Source organism: Calidris pugnax, unplaced genomic scaffold (genome assembly GCF_001431845.1).
Source record: "Calidris pugnax isolate Ruff unplaced genomic scaffold, ASM143184v1 scaffold273, whole genome shotgun sequence".
In the NCBI taxonomy this organism is placed as follows: Eukaryota; Metazoa; Chordata; class Aves; order Charadriiformes; family Scolopacidae; genus Calidris; species Calidris pugnax.
The window spans coordinates 14,615,206-14,637,441 of record NW_015094508.1 but is presented as its reverse complement, the minus strand read 5'-3'; the positions used below and the strand labels follow the sequence as shown (position 1 = coordinate 14,637,441).

The window sequence follows — 22,236 nt, the reverse complement described above, 5'->3', positions numbered from 1 at the left end:
TTCGTAGCTGAAGCATGTCAACATAACCGTACAGAAAGCTGCTACTGTGCTCTGTTTTCCTGGCTTTCTGTGCCCAGCGAGCCAGTCGATCCGTAGCTAAGCTGCCCGTTCCCAATTTCTCTGCGAGCAGCTCTGCAGGAAGCGTGCCCAGCACTGGGAATACACGGCTTGGATGTGGGATCTGGCCTCACTTCTGGGCTCCACCACGGGCACACTCAGGGGTTCTGACACCCTCTGTAACCTCACTGTGTTTCACTTTCCTGTTTGTGAATGAAGGCTAATAACTCTTAACTTCCAGAAGGGACTAAACCATCCCGATCCATAGGGAATGCTGTTACTCACACAGCACCTGTCATATATGATGTGATATTGGCACTGTGTTACCAGGGGAGAGTTCAAATCCTTCACATCTAAGTGTGACCCTGGGCTTGGAAATTGATAGTGGATCCCTGAGTGGTAAAAATCATTTCTGTGGTGCTTTCTTGCTTGGTATTTTCCACTAACCAGAGACAGAGAACACTTTGGCACAGGGAAGAGCAACTAATTTAATCCAATGATAATGTGATCATACGGGAGGAGAGAGTATGCTGACCAGATGTCTTGAAAATGGCATGTCCGTAATTTATCTTACCTGTGCCAAGTTAGTTTTAGAAGAAGAACTGGAAATGTGATAACTGTCCCCGTGTAGATCAGCCTTCATGTATTTGCCTTTCACTACATGTTTGGCAATACCAGCCCCAGACTCAGTCATCTGGAGACAAGTTTACTGGTCAGCTCTTCTGTGAAACTGAGACATTAATGCATTATGGACAGTGGGAAATGTTCATCTGCACATTTTCTAGGCTGTGATTAATAAAGTGTTCTACTCTGAATAAGGTTTTTGTTTATCCTAAATGAATGTGTCGCATTCTTTCCTTAAAAATTAAACAGATGCCTTGTTATTTCAAGTCCCGGATTCTGAAAGTGACCCATAGATGTGGTGAGAGTAATTTGTGCCTCATTGACATTTACAGTCCCAATGGAAGATAACACATGAGGCACAGCTTTAAATAGATTTTGACAGTGCTGGTAGTTCTGCTGAATATGCTGGAAAAAAAATTAATATCTGGCCAAAAGTAGCAGAGGTGTTTGTAAAATAACTGCTCTAAAAAATTCCAGTAACTGTAATTTCTTTAGCTATTAACACTTGCCCATCTACCAGGTCAGCACACCTCTCTGTCTTTTAAAGTTCTACTAAGTTGCTAACTATGGAATACAACATATCGAGTATGGAAACCTTTTGTAGTGCTGTTAGAGGTTGAGAAAAGCTAAGAGTATGGAAATAAAATTGGCTGTTCCTCCACAGTTTGGAAAAAACTTACAGGAATACAGGGCTTTTCCTTTTGAACAGCCTTTTAAGTTCAGGGAAGGACTTGCCTCCACTGAAAATGTCAATAATACAATAAATGTATTTATTGGTTTAATACCAAGATGCTATAATACTTTTCTCATCAGGCAACTTGTTTGGTGACATTAGACTGCCACAAACTATGTATCTGCCATGTGTGGGCTCAGATCCAATGCCTTTGATCAATAGTGTTATGAATAGATCAGAGACATACATGCCTAACTAAAAAAAAAAAAAAAATCACTCGTTATTTCTTTTTTCTTTTTTTTTTTCTATTTCCTTTTTCCTTTCTCTTTTTTCTCTTTTCTTTTTCTTTTTTTCTTTTTCCTTTCTCTTTTTTCTCTTTTCTTTTTCTTTTTCCTTTTTCCTTTTTTCTTTTCTTCTTTTTTCCTTTTTTTTTTTCTTTTTTTTTACCTCTATGGCTGTACCTCAACTTTATCAGTTCATCATACAATTTGAAGGGTTTGCTTTTTAGCATTTGATGTTGGACAATTCCAATTTCTCTTAAGTAAACTGAGTTAAATTCTGTTGCTGTTAAGTCAAACATTACAACAGATTTGAAATCGAAGTTAAGATTCAGTTTGAACAAGTCTGACAAAGTCAGGTATCATGTCCTGGCAAAGGGCTACAGGCAGTCATATTTTATGAACTACTGTGTATAAACCAGAAAGGAAACTAGGAATGTTAACATTAAAATAAAGTGCATAAAGTATTTACTTAATGGTCTGTTTTCTTTTGAAGACAATACTCTACACCCATTGGTAGCTACTTGTATTCTGGCTCTCGCTTCTGAGTAAAGTATCTCATAAATATGCTGTTTGAGAATTATTTGTGAAAAACAGATTTTCCAGCCTAAAAATACCACACTGAACCAGTCAGAAGAATCAGATTAGATAAATCTGTGGAAACCTATCCTCCTACACACGGCTCAGTGTGCTTTAAAAATGCACTCCAAATCAAGTCTTACACTGTACATGCTACTGTAGGGTTTATTATGTGTGACTAGTGAAAATATGACCATGTGGTCCAGCCTTTGCAGTACCAGTGAGAAGTAAATGTGGGTTTTGGGAAGGCCAAGCTCAGTATTCACAAGTGGCTGCAGTGTTCCTGATGTTAGTTCAGCAACGTTAGGCTGTCTTATCCCATCCACCCTCCATGCCCTTTCCCAGGGGAAGGGGCTCATCCCTTTCACCATGCTTTGCAAGCAACTCCCCTCTTCCCATCTCTTTTCCTCATGAAGGCCCTCCTACTTCCATCACTAGCTGACGTCAAGAAACGGGGGGGTTCAGGCAGCCATTACAGCTTTAAAAGCCATTTCTCATTTTCTCCAGGCAGAAATGGCGCGGGCTGGATGGCATCGTTTCATGGCTAGATCTGGTTTATGAACCACATGCCATAAATATGAACCTATTTAAAGAATCCAATATTCGTTAAAGAGAGAAATGCTGGTCTTCTTTTTCAGATGTTGTCTGTAAAGCTATACCACCATCTCTCTTAATTTGTGCTACAGTTCCTAGTAGCACAATTGGAGTAGCAGTCCCAGCAGCTTGTTAACATATTGGAGGATTTCCAGCCACAGCAGTAAATTAAAGGTGCTACTTCTATCAGGACAAATTCCTCTTGAAAAAATAGCTTTTGGATTGTTTCAAATAAGATAGTTGCTTAAAAGTTCACTCACGGCACGATACAAGTTTCCTTCCATTTCTATGGTATGATACTTCAACTTTTCAGGCTCAAAACATTTCTCAAGATCCTTTATCAAACTTGTATGTGCTTATACCTAGCAGTATCTACAGCAAGATCTAGAACAAGTATCTATATCAAAGGAATGCACATATTTTAATTGCAATTTAAAATCTTGTAAAAATCCTTTCCTCTAATATGGAATAAAAAGACACAGAGAAAATAAAACACAACTGCAAGTTCTACATTTTCGGGACTTCCCTACTCCATGAGGGTACAGCTGTTGGGTCCCTCCTGACCAGCTGAAGTACTGAAGAGAAACCTGGCTGATCCACAGTATGTGCTTTTTCTGTAAGTTTTATGCCTACCATAGAGCGTCTGAGGCTGGAAGAAATCCTGTTCTCCTAGGGAGATACAAACTTAATTCCAGGCCAGCCAAAACCAGACCCTTCTTAGCCAAGAAACTAATTTATAGACCACCAAATAATCCTGCAATTAATTGTTCTCTGCAGCCCATAGAACAGCTGACATCTGGATTCACTTTCTGAGCTATGAAAGGACTACAGACTTTGGGGGGCTTGAGGTTTTTTTGTATGTGATTAAAGCACGTTGTATCATTTTATATTCAGAGTTAACTGGTCGGTAAGTTGTCAAAAATCTTTGCAGACTATCGCTTTTTGAAGTCTCTGAAAGCAGCAACAGGAAAACAGCTTCCTTGAATGACCTATTGCCGGTCATTATTCTTTTTAGCGAGTGAGTCCAGTCACCTGTTATCAGGTCTGATTGCTGAAGAAAAACTTGTATGCAGTAAGTGACCTTGAAAATCATGAGTAATTTATGCATCAGGGCAATTCAAAACTCAAAGCTCTGTCTGCTGTTATATTCTACAGTTTAGTAATGTTGGGAAAATTGTAGTCTGTGTAGAAGTGATTTATCTAATGCTGCTGTTCACTTTGTAGTAGAACTAAGAGAATTCAGTCTCATCATGCTTATTGTGAACACGGCTGCTTACAGAGGATTCAAGTGTGATTGGTAAGCGTCATACGTATTTTAGGAGCAGATGATATCATCATTAATGATATCTTAAAAAAAGAAAAAGGTATTTTTTTATATGGTAAGGTTTTTCTAAAAATGGAAAAAATTAAGTTCTCTGCAAAAATAAAGTTTCCTGTGATACTAAAGTTATTCAGTGTAAGAACCAGTCATACCTTTCCCCTTCTACACCGAGAGTTCCCATGCGTGGTCTTGCAGGTGAGATTAGAAAGGCTGCAGTTTAGGCCACAGGGCCCAGTGTTGAGTGACGTGATTACTGATGTGCTGATTAAGTGGAGAGAGACAGTTGCTAAGGTTTTTGTTGACATGCTCCTGTGCAAGCAGCCTTGCTCCTTATTTTGGTATAAAAATGGGTACTGAGGCAAGACTGCTGGTCAGGCTTCAGAGGAGCTGGGTGTCGTGCTAGACCAGGAGAGGCCCCAGCAGGGTTTTACAAAACTTTCTGTGGTTACAGTGCAATGTCCTCCCCTTTAGTCTGCATGGTTTTATTGTACTGTGTGTCTAATGTAAGTCCTGAGATCTAGCTTGGTATGGGATTTATTTTTCTGAATAGCCCTCACAAAAAAGTCTGAGCAATACTTGTGGTAGTGGTGGGTGAAAGCTCAGGCTCTCAGCTGCTCCTCACAGCAGATACCTTGTGAATTTTGTCTCTAATCATCTGTTTCCTCGTGGTCCTGCGTAAAATAACAATAACAGCAATGGAGAAATGTGAATGCACTAGTCTGTTTTCATAAAAAACAGTTGAATCTGCTCCAAAGTTTCACTTTTTTAATCAGATAGTTCATAACGTGAGGGAGCTCCTGTAGAGCAGGGAGTTACAGCATCAGTGAAGGTGATCCTTCACCTCCAGATTCCAGATCTTACCAATGCAAGTGGAGACAGAGGTTAACTGACTTTTTAAGATTTTATGAAGGGGTTGAAGAAAGATCAGCTTTTCTTCACAAGTTATTACTTACCGCATGAAAACTCATTTTGGCAATGCTGTATTTAAAAACACTGAATAAACTTCTGTTACTGTTCTCGTTTAGTGTCTCTTTCAACTTTGTGCTGATTTACATAATTAGACATCTAGCTCAGAATCTCTATTTGGCTATACAAAGTGGTTTATGCAGTTGTTGAATGCAGTACGCTACTTTTTGGTAGGTGCACACAGTTTATGTATGCAGATTTGTGTGGACTTAAAGCACCAAACCTGCAGAGAACGGGGCCAGGGAACAATGCTGGTATGATCCTACTGAGGACACATGGAAGCAGTTGCAACCATATTGTTTCTCGTTAACAGAGAACTTCCTAAACAGAATTTTACTTGCAATGATAGTGATAGCAAGTATGTGAGTACTTGGAGTCATGAGTGGCCATCCAGAAACACTGCTCAAGTCCTTTGTTTGTCATTTACCAGCTTTCACTTAATCCGCTATTTAAGTTAATGACTTCCTAAATGCCATTCAGGCTTTGTTATGTAGCCTTTAATCTGATTAGGAGCATATGAATAATTTAGCATGCGATTAAACCATGTAATTAATTTGTCCCGTGGTAATGGACTGTTAAGTAGTTCCTTTAGTCTAGGATAAATACCAGGGTCTTGAACTTAAATTTTACAGCTTCTTGAAGATGTTTTTTCTTGGAATAATTTTTTTTTAATGTATAAATACAATTTAAAATTTAAATCCCTGCTGCTTCAGGAAGCAATTTCCTGAAATTGCTTTTTAAGGTCTGCAAAGGCATATTTGGGTTCAAAGTGACTAGAAGAAATTGAGGATGCTTTGTGCAAAATTGCTCATCTCTAACCAAACCCTGTTTCACCTGAGGTTCGTCAGGAGCTTCATCGCTTTGAAACAGGGTTTGGCTTATAGCCAAGCATTTTTGAACAAAACATCCTCAATTTCTTCTAATTGCCAAACCTGCCTTTCAGACCTCAAAGTGCAATTTCAGGAAATCAGGACGAGGAGAGTTTTTGTGTTACAGAAAGCTCCAAGAGATCTGATGCAAATTTATTTATAATGTGTGCTGAAACCTAACTGGCCGTATTTGCCCAGGTACGAGGTAGCACACTTTTTAATTCGAGTGAAACACAGGCACTACAGCACACAGGAGAAGGCTTCCAAAGAAAATGCCAACTATAACAGGGAAACTGGCCTGCTGTGCAGTGGCAATCCAGCAGCATGTATAAGAAGGTTCTTTAGTATTAAGCATGTGAATAATCCTGTTTTCCCTCACGTTCCAGCCCAAACTCCCAGTAATGTCACACAGGCTGCTTTCCGCTACAATTCCTAAGCTTATTTGTTTCTTCATAATTTTTGTGAGGTGCTAAGCACTGTGGCTATGCAAGGAGAATTACTTAGCCATGCTCTCATGTTAAATATATAACCTCGCCTGCTTAAAATCAGATGTCTTTAACTTCTTTGCTGGATTGGGGCCACACTGCTGAGTCCTGACGGAATTTAAACTTTAATGCTAGCAAGACACTGAAGAGTTTTGTTGGTTTTTTACACAGGCACAGAAATATTTTACAGCACTGGAATTATAATTTAATCTCTTTATGTAAAGTGCGAATAATTATCTCAGTGATTTTTTTTTCCTTTAAGTAAAACCACACTTTTTAGTGCAGATTACTAGGGGGCTGGTTCTAGATAGAGAACCAGACATTTCTTTTTCATTTCTCGTCATGATAGTTGACATTGAATTGATGCATTATACGTCTTCAAACAAACTGCAATATACTTTTTGCTCATGTCGGGAAATTCACTTCTTTGTGATTGGTTGTGCAAATAAGAAAGCAAAGAGCTGAATTTTTTATTTTGGATGACTGTTATCTAACTGTTAATAGTAATTAAAACAAAAAAAGAAGAAGAAAAAGCCTAGGAAAAATTGGCACTGTGGTTGAGAAAAGTGTTTATAGCCTGAAAAAATTACCACTCTCATAAACAGGCCTGGATCCTCTTCCTTAATGGTACAAGTCCACATAAAGCTGAGTATAAGCTCAGCAATTCATGTCTGCACAGTAGCCACTAAATGTTGCAATTTCTTTCAGCTGAGATGTATCTGTTTTGCTGCTTTGATGTGTTTTGGGGTCTGAAAGGCAAACAAAGCAATTACATCTTTTCCAAGTTAAAAGTTTGCTATTTGTGCAGTAGACACAAATTTAAGACTATAACTTCAGTTCTCTACTAGCAATTCTGTTCTGATGGAGATGATCTACTAGGCTTATAGCGAAGATGATCCTCCCTCTGTGTACCTGTTCCATTAGGTTACTGCTCTAGGGGCATAATAGATTTTATTGTAAGTGTAGAATTGATATGCCATATGCCACAGCCATCCTTTTACTTTGTAGCCCAGTTCATGGAGTACGACTTTATAGCTGGATTAACCTACAACAGCTTTCATTACAAGTCCAGAGCAACGTCCAAATTCTGAATTCACTGAAGGGCTCCTTAACCCCATCCAAGAACTGATAATCTTTTGGCTTGTTACCAGTTTAGATGCAGTTTAAATCAGAGTAATTAGCAGGCACTGCTGTCCACCAGAAAAATAAATCATCTCTGATAAAAGTATTGAAGGTGTCTGTTACAAAGGAGAGAGAAATAAATGTGGTGTTAAAACGAAGCTTTCGTTTTTTTCTAAAATTAGAAGTTTGTTTAGGGAAAAAAATATTTTTTTTCTAAATCCAAAGCGAGCAACTATTTTAATATATTCGATTTTTAACTTTAAAAGAATTATAAATTATTTAGCTTACATAGAGCTCTAATTAATAATATAAAATTGTCTGTGCTCCGTAGTTTTAGTTTCTCATAACAATGCATCAAATCATGCATAAACAATGCAGCTTTGTGCCAGAGTCCCTCGTTCATTTCCAGTGGTGCTGCCTTTTGTTGTTTGCGTTTGGGGTTTTTTTTCTGAAATGTGCCCTTTATGAGATTTTCTTCTTCTTTTAATTTGCAGTACATAATTTCTGCTCCTATGGTATTATTTCTTGTGCTTTTCCTATCTCAGATGACCGCACACACAAGGTGGATGGTGTGTTATTCATATCAACTGTGACAATTTGATATTTCTGTTTCTTAACAGGGCAGAGTATATAGCCCTGACAAGGGTTCTATAAAAACAGGCGTCCATCCAAGTGCTGCTGATGACTCAATCAAGCTTTAATATCAGCAAGCAAGGGAAGAAGTCTTTAGGTCCCTGGCAGTTTTAGATTGTGTTGATTGGAAGGGCTGTAACTCATTTCATCTGCAGAATGACGCTGTCCTGTTGGCATTCAGGGGAATGAGGGTAAGCAGGCAAAGTGATTTCAGCTATGCATGATCGGCCAAAGCGGTATGAATGTTTAAATTACGCAAGCACAGAAAGAAGATTTCCTCTTGGTGTCACCAATCTTGCCGTGAGATAGCTTGTAAGGAATAGCCGCCCTGTGAAAAATAAAGGTCTTTCACCCAGAAAAATTCTGCGAGGCTGTGTGTCTAGTATTTGGTAGTTGCATACACAAGGTTCAGGACAGACGTGGAGAGCCTGGAATGACAGTCCCTTCTCAGAACATGTTCTTACTCCATGGTGGATGTACTGGTGTGTATTCATCTGCATTGCACGCTCTTGTGTCCTTGGCTGTTTGTGATCCGATGGAATGATGAAATGCAGCAATGCACAGAAAAACTCCTCAGAGGAGCTGCCTCAGTGATTTTGTGGTTCAGTTCACAGCACAGAGGCCACCTTTGGTTCTGGATGAGCTGCACGTGTGCTGCTTTGGCAAGCAATGCTAAACTGGAGGAGGTTACAGGGGAAAAATTCTCTCATATTTGGAATACAGTGAATTAATGGAGATTGCAAAAGCAGAAGACCCTTCATAGGGGTAGTTTAATGAAGTGTAATGTCCTTCTCCTTCCTTTGGGTCCTTTCGGCTATCTAGACGTAAAGATCTCGCTTCAAACAACAGTTCTGTTTATAAGCAAAACTGCTTATGGTTTACTCTTAGCGTTAACATTGCTACCTGACCAGAGCGGATGCAAACCACTCAGTACACTGTGACTAAACTATTTCTTTTCTCAGGGATTTTCTTAGCCCCGTTTTGCCTGTTTATGCTGACTATGTTTGCGTCCCACTGGAGAGATGTCATGTTTAAATTAACTCGTGATTGACCTTACTCCAACATCACTATAGAAAAGGGCCAAGATTTTTTTTCATCCTTTTTATAACTCCTGGCTCCCTTTCTGTACTGAAGCAATTAGCCTGACCTGACCTCTAGCCAAATGTTCCTGTGGTCAAGTTTCAGCTGGCTTGAGGACAGTCAGCTGCTGTAATTTTTTTCTGGTTTTAGCTCTGTTCATTCTTACAAACTGCTGGAGTTGGGTAAGACATAGACTATTATTCATTCCATACAATAGTATATACTTCAGACACTGAAATTTATTTTCTGTTAAGGAGCAGGGACTTTATTAGTGGCATTTGTCTTTCATGTGTATACGGAGGTAGGTTCTGAGAGGTAGATAGTACTAGATTGTAAAAGGTCAGTTTTGTCTTAAAGCGGGCAGAGAATCTGTCCCTTGCCAGATTAACACTGCAGCCTCTGAACAGCACTGTTCTTGTTGGCAGTGAGCTTGCAAGAGTGTCTTAGAGGAACGGTTACAAGACAGATTGTGAGAACTTGCTGCAAGGCGGTCATCGTCTGATAGCAGGGTGGCTGGCGCTTCAGAGGACTCTTCTCTCAGAGATTTTATTCTGTACCACCAAAAGCAGTATCATGATGGGGCAGCTCCTGCCTTGCACCAGGTTGTCTCCCACGAGACTGGAGCCGTGGTGGTGTGGCCCTTCCATCTCTAGAGTGGTAGAGTTACCTGCAGCTCAGCAGAGCTTTTGATATATGTGTTAGACACAGAGAGGTCACATAGTCCTTGGGGCTTCACACCCCTTGCAGAGATCCTTTTGCCCGGGAGAGACCTTGAGTATGAGCCCTGCCCCAGGGGTGCTGGGTTTGAGCTCCAAGGAGACTAGCACAACTTGCTCTTTTCCAGAAGCTGCTGTACAAAGGGTGGAGTATGGCCCATGGCCCATCCATATTTTCAAATGAGAGCAGTTAGCATTTTTGTGTTCAGTCCTGTCCATAGTGGGCATGTTTGGAGTACACCAGTTGGATTTTCCTCCCATGTGCAACTTGTCTGGATGGATAACTCAGTGGAGGATCCCATGTGGATTTAGGCACAGCAGAGGTGCTATTGCTTTGCCTTGCTAAGGTAGTGGTATTTGTGGGAGTCCACAGAAGCAGCATAATTTGCTTCTATACTGCATTTTACTAGCCAAAAGACAAGGAATTAAGCCGCAATTTTGATCACCTTTGAGGTTTAGGAACAAATTAATCCCGTGCCCTGTTTCAGAGAGCTAGATGTTTTAGTCAAGGTCTATAACTCAACTAGGACTTTCCCAATAATCATAGAATTGTTCTTAAGTAATAGCTGCTGCTGGAGGGGTGGTTGTGTCCTCCCGTCCACCCTGGCTGCTGACTCCCAGACCTGTGCTGCCCAGGCTCTGCTCCCGGGGTGAATTCTTCTGGAGTCCTGACAAATCTAGTCAGCAAGCAGATTTGTTAGAATTAATGTTTATGGATTAATTTTAAGTAGAACAATTTCCTGACGGAGTTTACTGCATGCAGGTATATAAACAAGTCTGCGAGCTCAAGAGGAAGGGCAGTACTGGAACGGGATTGTTTTCATCTGCAGCAGTAAGATGTTACTGAAGTTCATCGTGATTGTTGACCTCTGGGATGTATTTCCAGGCTCCTGGGCTGGTGCTCTGGCTGTCAAACCTTGGACAAAGCTGAGATGGATACCAGTCACAGTTCAGGGGTGGAGGGGACAGCCGTGCTGTGATGCCTGCACATGGGGACTAATCCCACCACAGAGTCATCTCATGCAAAAGGGTGTTCACAGATGTGCCCTGAATGTCGGACTCTGTTGATGACATTTGTTCTCACAGGAGAACGCCTGTGAGGGTTTGGGCTTTTCTTGTGGCTATTGTTAGGCAGGAAGAAGTAGGAAAGCTTGGGGAAGAGCGGTAGGAAGATCATCAGAGACTGGTGAACACAGGAGAGCAGGGACGTGTTGAATATGGAGGGAGAATGGGATGCCTGGGTATGGCAACAGGGGGAAAGCAGGAAGGTTGCAAATAAAATGACAGTGTACTCAGGCCTGTGAAAGGGAAAACAAAACTTTAGGGAGAAAGTGGAAGGGCTGAAGGGAAGGAGAGGCTGTTCGACAGGGCAGAAATCATGTAAGAAAAGAGGAATTGGCAAATACAGAGAAGGATTTCTGTAGAGGATTTATTAATAAGAGACAATAAGATTCCTTTAAACAAGAGTACAGATGGAGCAGGGGGACAATTGAGCTAGCTGAAAACCTAGCTGATCTCAGATGAACCTCGTGCTGTGCCAGTGTAGCTCCTCCAAGAGTAGGAGGATTGTTGGCCTACGATTTGCTTTATAAACTTTTTCCCAGCCCTGTGCAGTCCAGCAGCTGCAGCCTTCACTTCTTCTGGTCCCACACCCCAGGCTGCCTCTCTCCCAGACCGCCGCTAATCCTCACCAACGCACGTCTGGCCTCAGCCTACCTTTGGAGAGACGCACTTGGGTCTGCTTGGCCAGGGGAAAGCCCTGCCTGGTGCTGGGCAGGTCCCCAGAGCTCCCCCAGCTCTCCTCTCTGTGTGGCTGCCCCATGCCCGCTTCGACTGGCCACGGGGTGCCTGTTTCAAGTGGCCACAGGATGTGGCACGGGTGCGGTGGGGAGCATCTCCTGGCTTGCCTTTGCAGGTCTGGGTTAGACTCTGCTAGCCTAGAGCGGTTGGAGTCAATGCCTCCCATACTGAGCCTGAAACTCGAGAATTATTGAGCAGTCGTGCTAATGAGGGTGTGAGAAATACCTTCTGATTTTCAAGTTTTGTACTAAACAGCATGAACAGAGAAGTCTGGAATTGGTAATAGCTTTTGTTTTTTCTGTAGTGTGATTCAGTCTGTTCTCTTGGTGTAAGGAAATTAAGGAGAGAATTATGTTTTTTTGCCATAGTTCTGCATACTCAGTGTGCTTGTCTTTTACAGTTTCTGACTAAATCCAAGCTTTGCTAACTCTACTGGGAGACTGACCAGTTTTTGATACCCAGATTTGACAGCATTGGTTGTTAATTGGTAACACCCACTTAGAGGTCGTTACTCATTAGTGGACTTGGTTGTTTGGACACTTGTGATTTAATCTCCAGTTAGATGAAGAAAGGAAATGTCTAATTGAAAACACTACAGTGTAGAATCAAGATCTGTCATATCGATTTACGGTCAAATTTGAAAGTGGAGCTATTACTTTCCCCTTCTCTGCTGCCTCACTTAGCTGTATCTAGGCAGTTTTGTGCCACAGAACAGAAAACTGCAGCCAGACTGTTGCTTCGCCGTTTGTGTTGATTTTGGTGTTGCACCTTTGGTTTTGAAGGCCTCCAGTAATCTCTGTGCTCCATTGGCATGCTTATAAATGGTCAGGTCCTAATCTGTGGTATATATGTTTCCCCGCTACGACATACGGAGACCTCATGAGCACTTTGGGGCATGGTGCACTTCTGTGCAGAAGGCTGTGCTGCTGCGAGTCCAGCGTAACCCAGCTTCTGCCCTTCCAAATTGTTATCAGATGCTGGTGGTAATGTCAGGAGCAAAGCAGTGGCCCTCAAACAGGGTTGTGTGACGGGGTTGTGGACTATGTGTGTGGGAGGAGGAGGAGTGTGCTTTTTCAGGAGGTTGTAAAGGCTTGCTGGGTTATGCTTGGGTTGTAAAGGTTTGTATTCTTGGAGGTTGTAAAGGCTTGAGTGGATGGGTCCATCGGAAGGTGCCTGCTCAGAAACGACGCGTTTCCAGTGTGAGACAGCCTTGGTGGCCACCCCTGAGGAGCAGCGCAGCCGAGCTCAGCGAGGCGGGTGCTCAGGCCTGTTCCCTGCGGCCTGTTCCCGGCGGTAGGGAACAGGCCAGAGAATTAGCCCATGTTACTCTCATTCTTGCAGCCCCGTGGCTACTGCTGCCCTCTCTGTGGGTGGTGGCTGTAGGTGCTAGGCTGATGTTTCTCTGCCAACAGCCATTTGGCTTTCTGGTGCGGGAGCCAGCTCGTTAAACTGCATCACTCCCCTCAGCTTTCCTGCGTGTAGTCCTAGGCCTGGGAACAGTTATATATGGCATGTGAAGACGCATGAAAGAGATACTGTTCTTTTCCTACTTTCGCCTTAAACATAGGCCACTCTTTGGCGTCGGTCCCCCAAAGGCTGCTGAGGGGTGGGAAATGTGGCTACTCCCTGGAACAAGGCTAAAGATTGACAATACTTGATTTCTTTCCCCCTCTATATTAAATGAACTAGAAACCCGTAAGCTACTTTTCTTGTAAAAATAGTATTTACTCTCCGTCCCAGACTGCAAGATGATGTATGACTTTATGAGGCAATAAACTGCAAACTAAATACGCTTCTGGTTTAAATCCAATCAGAAATTCAATAAAACTAGATAATAGTTTAAATGTCATGTCATATTAGGTAGTAATATTAGTTTATAAAGAAACTCTCTTATTGTCTTTTGTTATTACAGAATTAGAGGTATGGATCTTCGGCATCTGCTGTTTACTTTGGCACTGGTCTGTGCAAATGACTCACTTTCTGCAAGTGATGGTAAGTTTTATGATACCATTCTGTGCCTTTATTTGTGTACATACGTATATATAGCTTTATATAAAGAGTATTTTAATATTATGTCTGTCAGAACAATGCAAGTTCCTTGATTGCAGTAACTTAGGTACATAATGTGAAAAATACATCAGTTAACTTTGTAAAGGTGGATGAGATTGAGATGTGTTGCAGAATGAAGGTGAATTTCGTAGGTAGCTTTAGATGTGTGATGTGTAAACAGGCTGGATCAATGTTGGTGTTAGATACCTGGAGTTTCTTTGCTCAGGTACTAAAGTTACAAAATAATTGTATGAGGTAAAGTTCTTTTTATAGAAACTGGTGGGCTTTTTCCTGAACAAGCCTTTTTTAGTATATTCATATGTTAAGTGTAGAACTATTTGGAAGTACAGAGGAAGCATTTTAAGACTGTACACTTTGGGTCTGAGGCCAATATGAACAAGTTTCATAAGAAATACACTTAGACATTCTTGAGTAGAGCTTATAAAAAGAATTTGAAAAGAACATGTACCCTAAACCAGCCAGCTGGCTGTGGGTTGCCAGCAGAAGCCTTTTTAGTGAGGAGAAGCTGTGAATGTACATCCTGTGGTGTTCATGATTCAACAGATCTGCCCAGGGTTCACATCCACTGAATGTACCTCTGGCTTTCCACAGTTCTTCTCTTTCCCATCCTTATTCACCACAATTCTTCCATCTTCTGAATTAAATGCCAGTCTGGGAAGTACTTGGTCCAGCTGAGCTTTCTCTGATGTTTTTTCTTATTGCAACCAGCAATGATTTAGAACCATTTCTGTATCACCCGGAGGCCTGTTCTGACTCTGGTGGGTCCTCTGGGACTGGTCTTTTACTCGTTTAGAACAAAAACTCCTTAACTCCAGTGGAAGTTTAACACTGTGTCAGACTGCTCTGCTTATGCTGGTTATGATCTGCTCCTCTAAACAAATGCAGCTTAACCTGGTCTGCTCTGTCTGGTTTTGGTCTTTGGAGAGAGCAGTAGCAGTCTTCCATAATTATTAATTTTATGCAAACGTGTCACTGCTCCTCCCAGAGCTATGGAGCAGCTGCAGAAGGGTGGTGCCTTAAAATGTCCCTCCTGACCTCCTGGCCAAAATCAGTGTTTGCAGAGAAAGTCAGAGAGGGCAGTTTGATGAGTAATTTTGGTAAAAGTAGGGTGGAAACGGCTTCCACAACTGTACATAAACTGATAAAATTTTCAATGAAAATTTCTGACATCTCTCAATTTCTTTTTTTTTTCCTTTAGCTCCATACTTAGGTGTTACTGCATGCAAATTAAATACCTGAAGAGTTGCAAGCCATGTTTCATTAGCCTTTATAGTTTTAATTTTAGAACTAAACTCCATAAGGAAGTGTGGTGCAGTGAAGTGTTTATTTTCATATTAGAATTCGGCTGAAACAACATGGGGCATTTATTTAATGTGTTTTGAATGCTTTTCTGTCTTCTGATTTAGTTAAAAGAAGAGCAATTTTCTGACATTAATTCGCAGAATAATGCTATATACTCAATTTCCCATCTTTGTCTACCAATCTCTTCAGTTAGACCTATAAACTGAAATAAAATTTGCAAATTCTTCCTTGGTTCTGTTGAAATGTGGAAAGTCAGTATTTCGCAGTGAAATATGATACATGTACCAGCTCCTATTCATTGCCTCGTACAGAATGGTCAGTAGAACAAAAATGGATGTGTCCTGACTTGATCCTTCCCCCCCAGTGTCTGCATTTTACAGTACACTCATTCAATAGACAAAAATAATCCCTGCTCAGATGCTGTCTACTGGACCAATTGATTTGTCTCCCAAGATTTAAGAGCACATGAGGAATTTTTGATCCTTGGCAGATGAGGTGTGGTCCAGATGTCCTAAGTTCAGTAAAAATCTGTGTTATAAATAAAACATAAGCACAACATCATCTTTGTATGATTTTGTCTGACTTTGTCTATACTGATGAAATAGCAACTTCCCTGAGCTTATCTTCAGAATCAGAAATGAAGAACATTTTAATTGTGTTCCTGTGCTTAAATCCAAGACACAGTACTAAATAATGTCCTGATTTGCTGCACTATTGAAGAAATGCGTGTGTGAAAGGAACAGAAATTTGTTGTCCCGAGAATAAATTTCTAACCACTAAACTGCCTGTAATGCTGTAACATATTTATTTTGAGTAAAGGAAATGCTCAGCTGAGAAAGTCAGACCAGAAAGTTTAAGTCAAACAGGAATATTTGAGATATCAGCACGAGAGAACATCCATTTGCCATTCTGGCATGATTTAGGACAGAGCATTAGATAAGATCTGTTTATTAGCTGTTTTGTTCTTTTTTTCCCCATGTGAATGTGCTTGTACCTGCCAAAGCTCTCATGAGCATCCAGCCCCCACTCAGGTAATGAATCCTGACAACCTTACAGAGCTCTGTGCAGCACAGTCTTGCTGAGGCCTTACTGTAAACTTAATTAGATGTGCTTCATGCCTCTACCATATCTGATACATTGCCCAGGGGACTGGATTTACAGTGTCATGGTTCCCTAAAAAGTCTACTTCGGTAATTGTATTTCTTCTGGCAGCACATTAGAAAATTGCACATACTTGCTAATCTTGCACCAAAGTGTGTTACTGAGACACTGTAATAGTGACTTATACATAGAAGGCTTTTGTGTCTTGAAAGTAAGCAAAGCTTACGTTCAGCCTCGCAAGAGCCTGAGCTTCGAGTTGGCTCCGTGCCGTGGGGCCAGATCCACTCTTGGCACACAGTGAAATCCCATACGTGTTTCCTTCTGGAAGGGGAGAGGGTGTGAGGCCAGCAGTTGGCCAGGCAACTGCACAGCATTTGAGACCAGATATTGGACATTTAGTCACCTATTTGCTGTCTCCAGGCTGGTGCCAAGTTCTGCTGGAGACTTTCCACTGATTTAGCTCGTTTTCATGCTCTCCTTCTGCAAAGAGCTTGGCTTGCTGCCTCCTTAAACGGAGGATAGTGTGAAGTGACAGGGGTGCCCACCACCTCTGAGGTGGTGATGCTAAATGTGGTCAAGCATGTCTACTGCACCAGGTCTTCAGCTGTAATTCAGAAGAGAGCAGGTCTGGGTCTTGCAGCCTTCCACCAGGGGACACTCACCCACATGCTGTCCATGTCCTCAGGGTGCCTGACACACAGTGGTAAGGGTAAGGGTAGAACAAAGGCAGGGGTAGAAAGTGCAAAGGCCACAATAATAGAAAGGTAATTTCTAATAGGTGTGTAATTACAATAGGTAAATGGGTTGTGTTCCATAGGGATTGGAAGCCATAAGGCCAGTTTTCACAGCTAATGAAGACATTTTTCCTGTCTTCAGAACTTAGGCTTGTAAGAGTTTAGGTTGCTTTAAAGATGGGGAATTGTGTGATTTTGGGAGTTTAATTTAATTTAGTTAATTAGGTACATGAACAAGAAAGAGTACTGCTTCATGAGTAGATCGCCTACATCTGTGCAATATTAATTGTCATTCAAGAAAAAAATAAGAGCTTATACTCATGTGCACATACACAATTTGTGTCTATATATTTAGAATAATGTCACTGTGGTGTTTCAAATACATACCCAGCATACACCTAGGTATTTTGGTTTACTATACCTGCTGACACCAGAAGTGGTAGAGGGGAATTGCTCCAGACACAGATTGCAAAATATTTAGGAAGGAAAATAAATTTTGTCTGCTGATTCCTTCTCTACAGCTGATGAGTGTGGGTCACATAAGGACATAGAGGAATGAACTGGGAATTAGTCCCAGTTAATAAAACAATACATAAGCTCAAGCAGTTCCAAAACTAATTTCTTCCCAGTGAAAAGAAGTGGGAAATGTCTTTTATAATTTTTTATACTAGATCAAAGTTCATTCTAGACTATTACAACTATGCTAATTCATCCTCTGAAGCAAGTTTAGAGGCATTCGTACTTAATGATAGCACAATAAAAATATTTTTGAGTGAACTGGTTTTGTACAATGATAATTTTAAGAGCTACAAGCCTGAATTTATTGTTCATTTTATCTAATCTGATTTTAGAAATGTATTTCTTTTTTTCACCACAACTTTTTAAAATTATTGTATGAAGCTGTTATGCTCGAGTACTCTATTTTCCTCACTTTTATATAAGAAGTAGGATTAATTCTTTTCTGTTCAGAGACATATCAAATCTAATTTTTACTTCCATCAAAATGTCCTTTTGTAATGCTGGTGTCTGCCCACTTACTGTGGGCATTACATATCCAAAATTAAACCATCTAAGTTTAGGTGTGCACTGGATATTGGAGCTCCCAGTTATAGAGCTGGAGATTGAATCCATGTGAATTACATTAATATGCATTACATGTCCAAATTACATATCCAATAGTGCATTACATATCCAAATTAAACCATCTAAGTTTAGGTGTGCACTGGATATTGGAGCTCCCAGTTATAGAGCTGGAGATTGAATCCATGTGAATTACATTAATATGCATTACATGTCCAAATTACATATCCAATAGTGCATTACATATCCAAATTAAACCATCTAAGTTTAGGTGTGCACTGGATATTGGAGCTCCCAGTTATAGAGCTGGAGATTGAATCCATAACCCATGCATAGGGTTTTAGTGTCATTAAAGGCACCCCTGGGCACCCGAGACAATCTGCATGGGACTCACAGCCATGACACAGGACCTGCAAGATACTTGCAAGACATTCTGGAATGGCCAGAAGCCTAAAGGGGTCTATAAAAAGCTTAAGGCCAGTCATTTCATGTGTACCTGAACATCTGTTTTCAGGCAATTAAATGAACTCCATCAGCTATTCTTTGTTCCAGGGACTGTATTGACTAGCTCTCCCTTGACTTTTGGGAGCTTGGACACCTAAGGATGAGATTAATCCATGTTTGAATCATATGGATAACGGCTAGGTGCCCAAAAAATCTGCATGAAACTTTTGAAGCAGAGGCTGGAAGGCAGGCAGAATATCCTAGGCTATCTGAGATGGCTACAGATGTTTAGGCAACAGGATTTTGTCCTCCCTTGCATAAAGAGAGCTAAATATAGGTGTCTTCATTTTGAACTGAGCCTCACCCTTCTAGCTGCCTTGTTTGGATATGCATAATTCTGTGTGCTTTCTTCTGGGTAGTGTCACAGCTGCTCAGCCACATACTGTATATCTTCTGCTACAGCCAAGGTGGGGGTCTTCTCACTGGATTGACAGGGTAGCAGTTGGGCTTTTGCTGTCACCATGAAGTTATGTAGCAGACAGATATTGTCTAAAAGCATGGATTTGACTTCTGTTACACACAGAGGAGTTCTTAGTCTAAGCAGAAAGGTGCCTTTAAATTGCAGCATATTCTCTGCTGAGAAAGGGAAATTTGTCCATCTGTGGAGTCAGGAAGTACCAGGGACTTCATTGCTTGGCTTGAAATATTCAGAAAAAAGATCAATAGCTGAGTGGGGTCTTGGCTGAAAACATGTTTTGTTTTGGTGAAGTCAAATTTTATAGATTGCAGTCAGCATAATGAAACACATGAAGGGTATTCTTTTATTTTTAAGGACTCTTTTTGATAATGAGGAACAAAGGACATATTTGTGTATATAACACTTCTAATCTTGTTGGGAAGTGACAAAAGATAATGAGAAAGGGCAGAATCTTCATTATCTTAAGCTGCAAACACTCTTGCCTCCTCTGTGTAAATAGTAATGCCGTAATATAATTGGTAGTCACTTGTTCATTGTGGTAATTTTCTGTTCTTAATTCTTCTAATTGGTGTGACTTTGCTACAGCCTTTCTGTGTTACTTACATTCTCAGTTATAAGCAGCGATCTAAGTATGGAACACAAGCCAAAACACAGCTGGCGGTGTGATCAGCTTAGTGCATCCTGGTTTATGTGGACCAGGGCAGAACTGTCTGCTGAGAATGCAGATTTAAAACTTTTACCTGCAGACAATGCCTTTAGAATAGTTGCCTTATTTCCAGAAGTTGACATGTTTCTGAGCAAGAAATGTGTTCTGTTATTTGCTATAGAGCTGTTCCAGCAGCCAGGAACAGAAAGCTTGGCACAGGGAAGCATAAGTCATACCCCTCTGATCTGGCTAAGCCGTTTCGGCTGGAGGGAAGATTCCTTTTGGCAGAGAGCAAAGTAATATTTCCATCATCGTTTTCCATTGCGATTAGGCATGGCTTTGATGGCTAGCAGAAAAATCCAAGGGAAGGCCTTGAGTCTGTGCACTTCTGAGTTACTTTTAGAGCTCTAGCTTCCTAGCCAGTCCTCCTAGCCAGCTTATCTCCTAGATAAGCTGTTTATCTGGGCCAGTGTGACAGTATCTATGCTCTCACATGGAGGAGAAAGGCTTCACCTCATCTTTCTTCTGTGTTGGAAGCATCCATGGTGTTTTAACGGAAGGAATTCGGGATTTCTAAGAGTGGTCTTCCACTTCATTTCGACATGCTGGAAATGAATTGTAGACAAGCCTATGTTTTGTAAGAAAACACAGAAAATAAATGCATAGTGCTAAAACTTTCAGGTATAGTAGCCTCAATTTATGGCCCTAAAAATCTGTGTTTAGGCTTATAACTGAGTAGACCCAATGGTTCAAATGCTAATCTGGCTTGCTAGAGACTTGTCTCCTTTGTCCTTTCCTCCAAACCACATCTCTGAGTCCAGTATTTACTGAAGACTTTCAGGACTTTGCTTATCTTCACCCACAAGCCTGACAAAAACAATTCATGAACAATCAGCTTCAGTCAGACACCCTGCAAAATAACGTATGTGCTGTAGTTATCCCATCCAGTTATCTGTGTTATCCTTAACAGTCCTGCTATCATGTATATTTCCTTCAGTGCTCTTTAGTCACTGTCATGTTTTCTTCTCTTTTGGACACAAACTCACCAGTTTTCCACCTTCTGATTGCTGGGTTTTGAGGTCATTTGCAAGAATCAGCCACACCTGTGTAGCTGGTGCCAGGTGTAGTCAGAAGGAGAAGTCAGTCTTTCTGCCTCTTGGCTGTCAAGTGTGTAATCCCAGCTCATGTCTTCGCTCTCCCAAGCAGACCTATAGATGGCAGCCAGGCCACCAACACTCACGCTGGTTCTCCTGTAAACCAGAGTTGCTCCTCTCTTACCAGGGCTGAGCTGCACCCAAAACTGCTGGCTGATGGTGGCCACTTGTGGCTTGCTTTTGGAGGAGAAGCAGTGAGGCCAGTTTGAAACGCTCACTTTTGCCCACACATGCAGTTAAGGCCATGTATTTAAAGAGGAAGACCAAATGAGGGAGAGGATGCAAAAGTGTGCACAGCAGTTTTTTCACCAGTACCTAAGAAGCTAAAAAGCAACAAGATTCCTAGTTACAGTTTTTACTTTAACTCCTGTTTTGCTATTTTAAATGTAGTTGCATATTTCATGTGTGAATTACTAAAACAGTTTGTGCTGCACTAGCTGAATGAACCGAGTTAATAAACTGATTCTGCATCAGGGGAAGGAAAAGTATTTCAAGCAAACAAACACTAGTCCATATTATAAAAGCATATTGCTTGAGTTATAATGAATCATTCTATGCAGTGAAGCACACACAGAGGAAATTGCTTCCAGTAACACCCATCTGTAACGGGAAAAAGAAGAAACCCTTGTTATTGCACATTCATAGCATACAATGAAATGACCATCAGAAGGGGTAACATTTTTCGTTAATTTAAACAGTGATGCAGTTATTGTGCAGTAACTTGCACTGCCAGATTTAAAATGCAAGAGGATTTTAGAATCAAAAGGCTGCCTGCAATATTGCACCTTTTCTTTCCAAGCTGCGCTTTTCAAAAGTGACAATCAGGATCAGACTGTAAACAGAATAAAAGTGTGACTGGGAGTTGGAGAGCTATCACTGAACAGACCTTGTTCCTACCGTTATAATGGAGGGAGTATTGTGTGTACCTTAGCAATATTTTGGCATGTCTGGATGTTTTCTTCAGCTATTCCAAGGGACCTGAATTGACAGAGAAACACTTTAGAGTAGGGTGCCATCCTTGAGTCACACAGAGTGGCTCTGAAAGCTTTGTGCTGGTCACCACCCTCAGCAAAACCAGATGATTCTCAGGGCTGCAGCAGCACTTCCAGCACAGTTGGGTACTTTGGGAACTGGAACCACCATTTGGAGGATGGCTGGGCCCAGCCTTGCAGAATTCCCAGTCAGTTGGGTTCCAGAGACTCCCCTAGTTGTTTGTTTCCAACCTTGGCTGCTCTACAAGTCTTCACTGTTGCACTCCAGCAGAGTACTGGTACCCAGGTGATCATCTGCTTCTGAGGATGATGGAAAGGGGAATGGGAATGCGATAGTACTGGGGAGCTTGGCCATTGTATGTCCCTCCACAACAAGGCTCTGGCAAGATTTCCCTTGGGCAGCAAAAATACTTCACCTGGGCTGTTTCCTCTTTTTGC

General features: G+C 41.2%; 1 protein-coding gene across 4 annotated transcripts in view; it reads left to right on the top strand.

The window, feature by feature from the left end:
• The window catches only part of GHR (growth hormone receptor), a 166,241-nt gene that overhangs the window by 86,139 nt on the left and 57,866 nt on the right, over positions 1-22,236 (top strand). For all 4 annotated transcript variants that reach the window (XM_014965066.1, XM_014965063.1, XM_014965064.1 and 1 more), the window contains one exon: positions 13,710-13,789. In XM_014965066.1, the coding sequence (XP_014820552.1) occupies positions 13,720-13,789 (70 nt within the window). In that variant the 5' untranslated portion in view covers positions 13,710-13,719. The remainder of the gene's footprint in view (positions 1-13,709; positions 13,790-22,236) is intronic.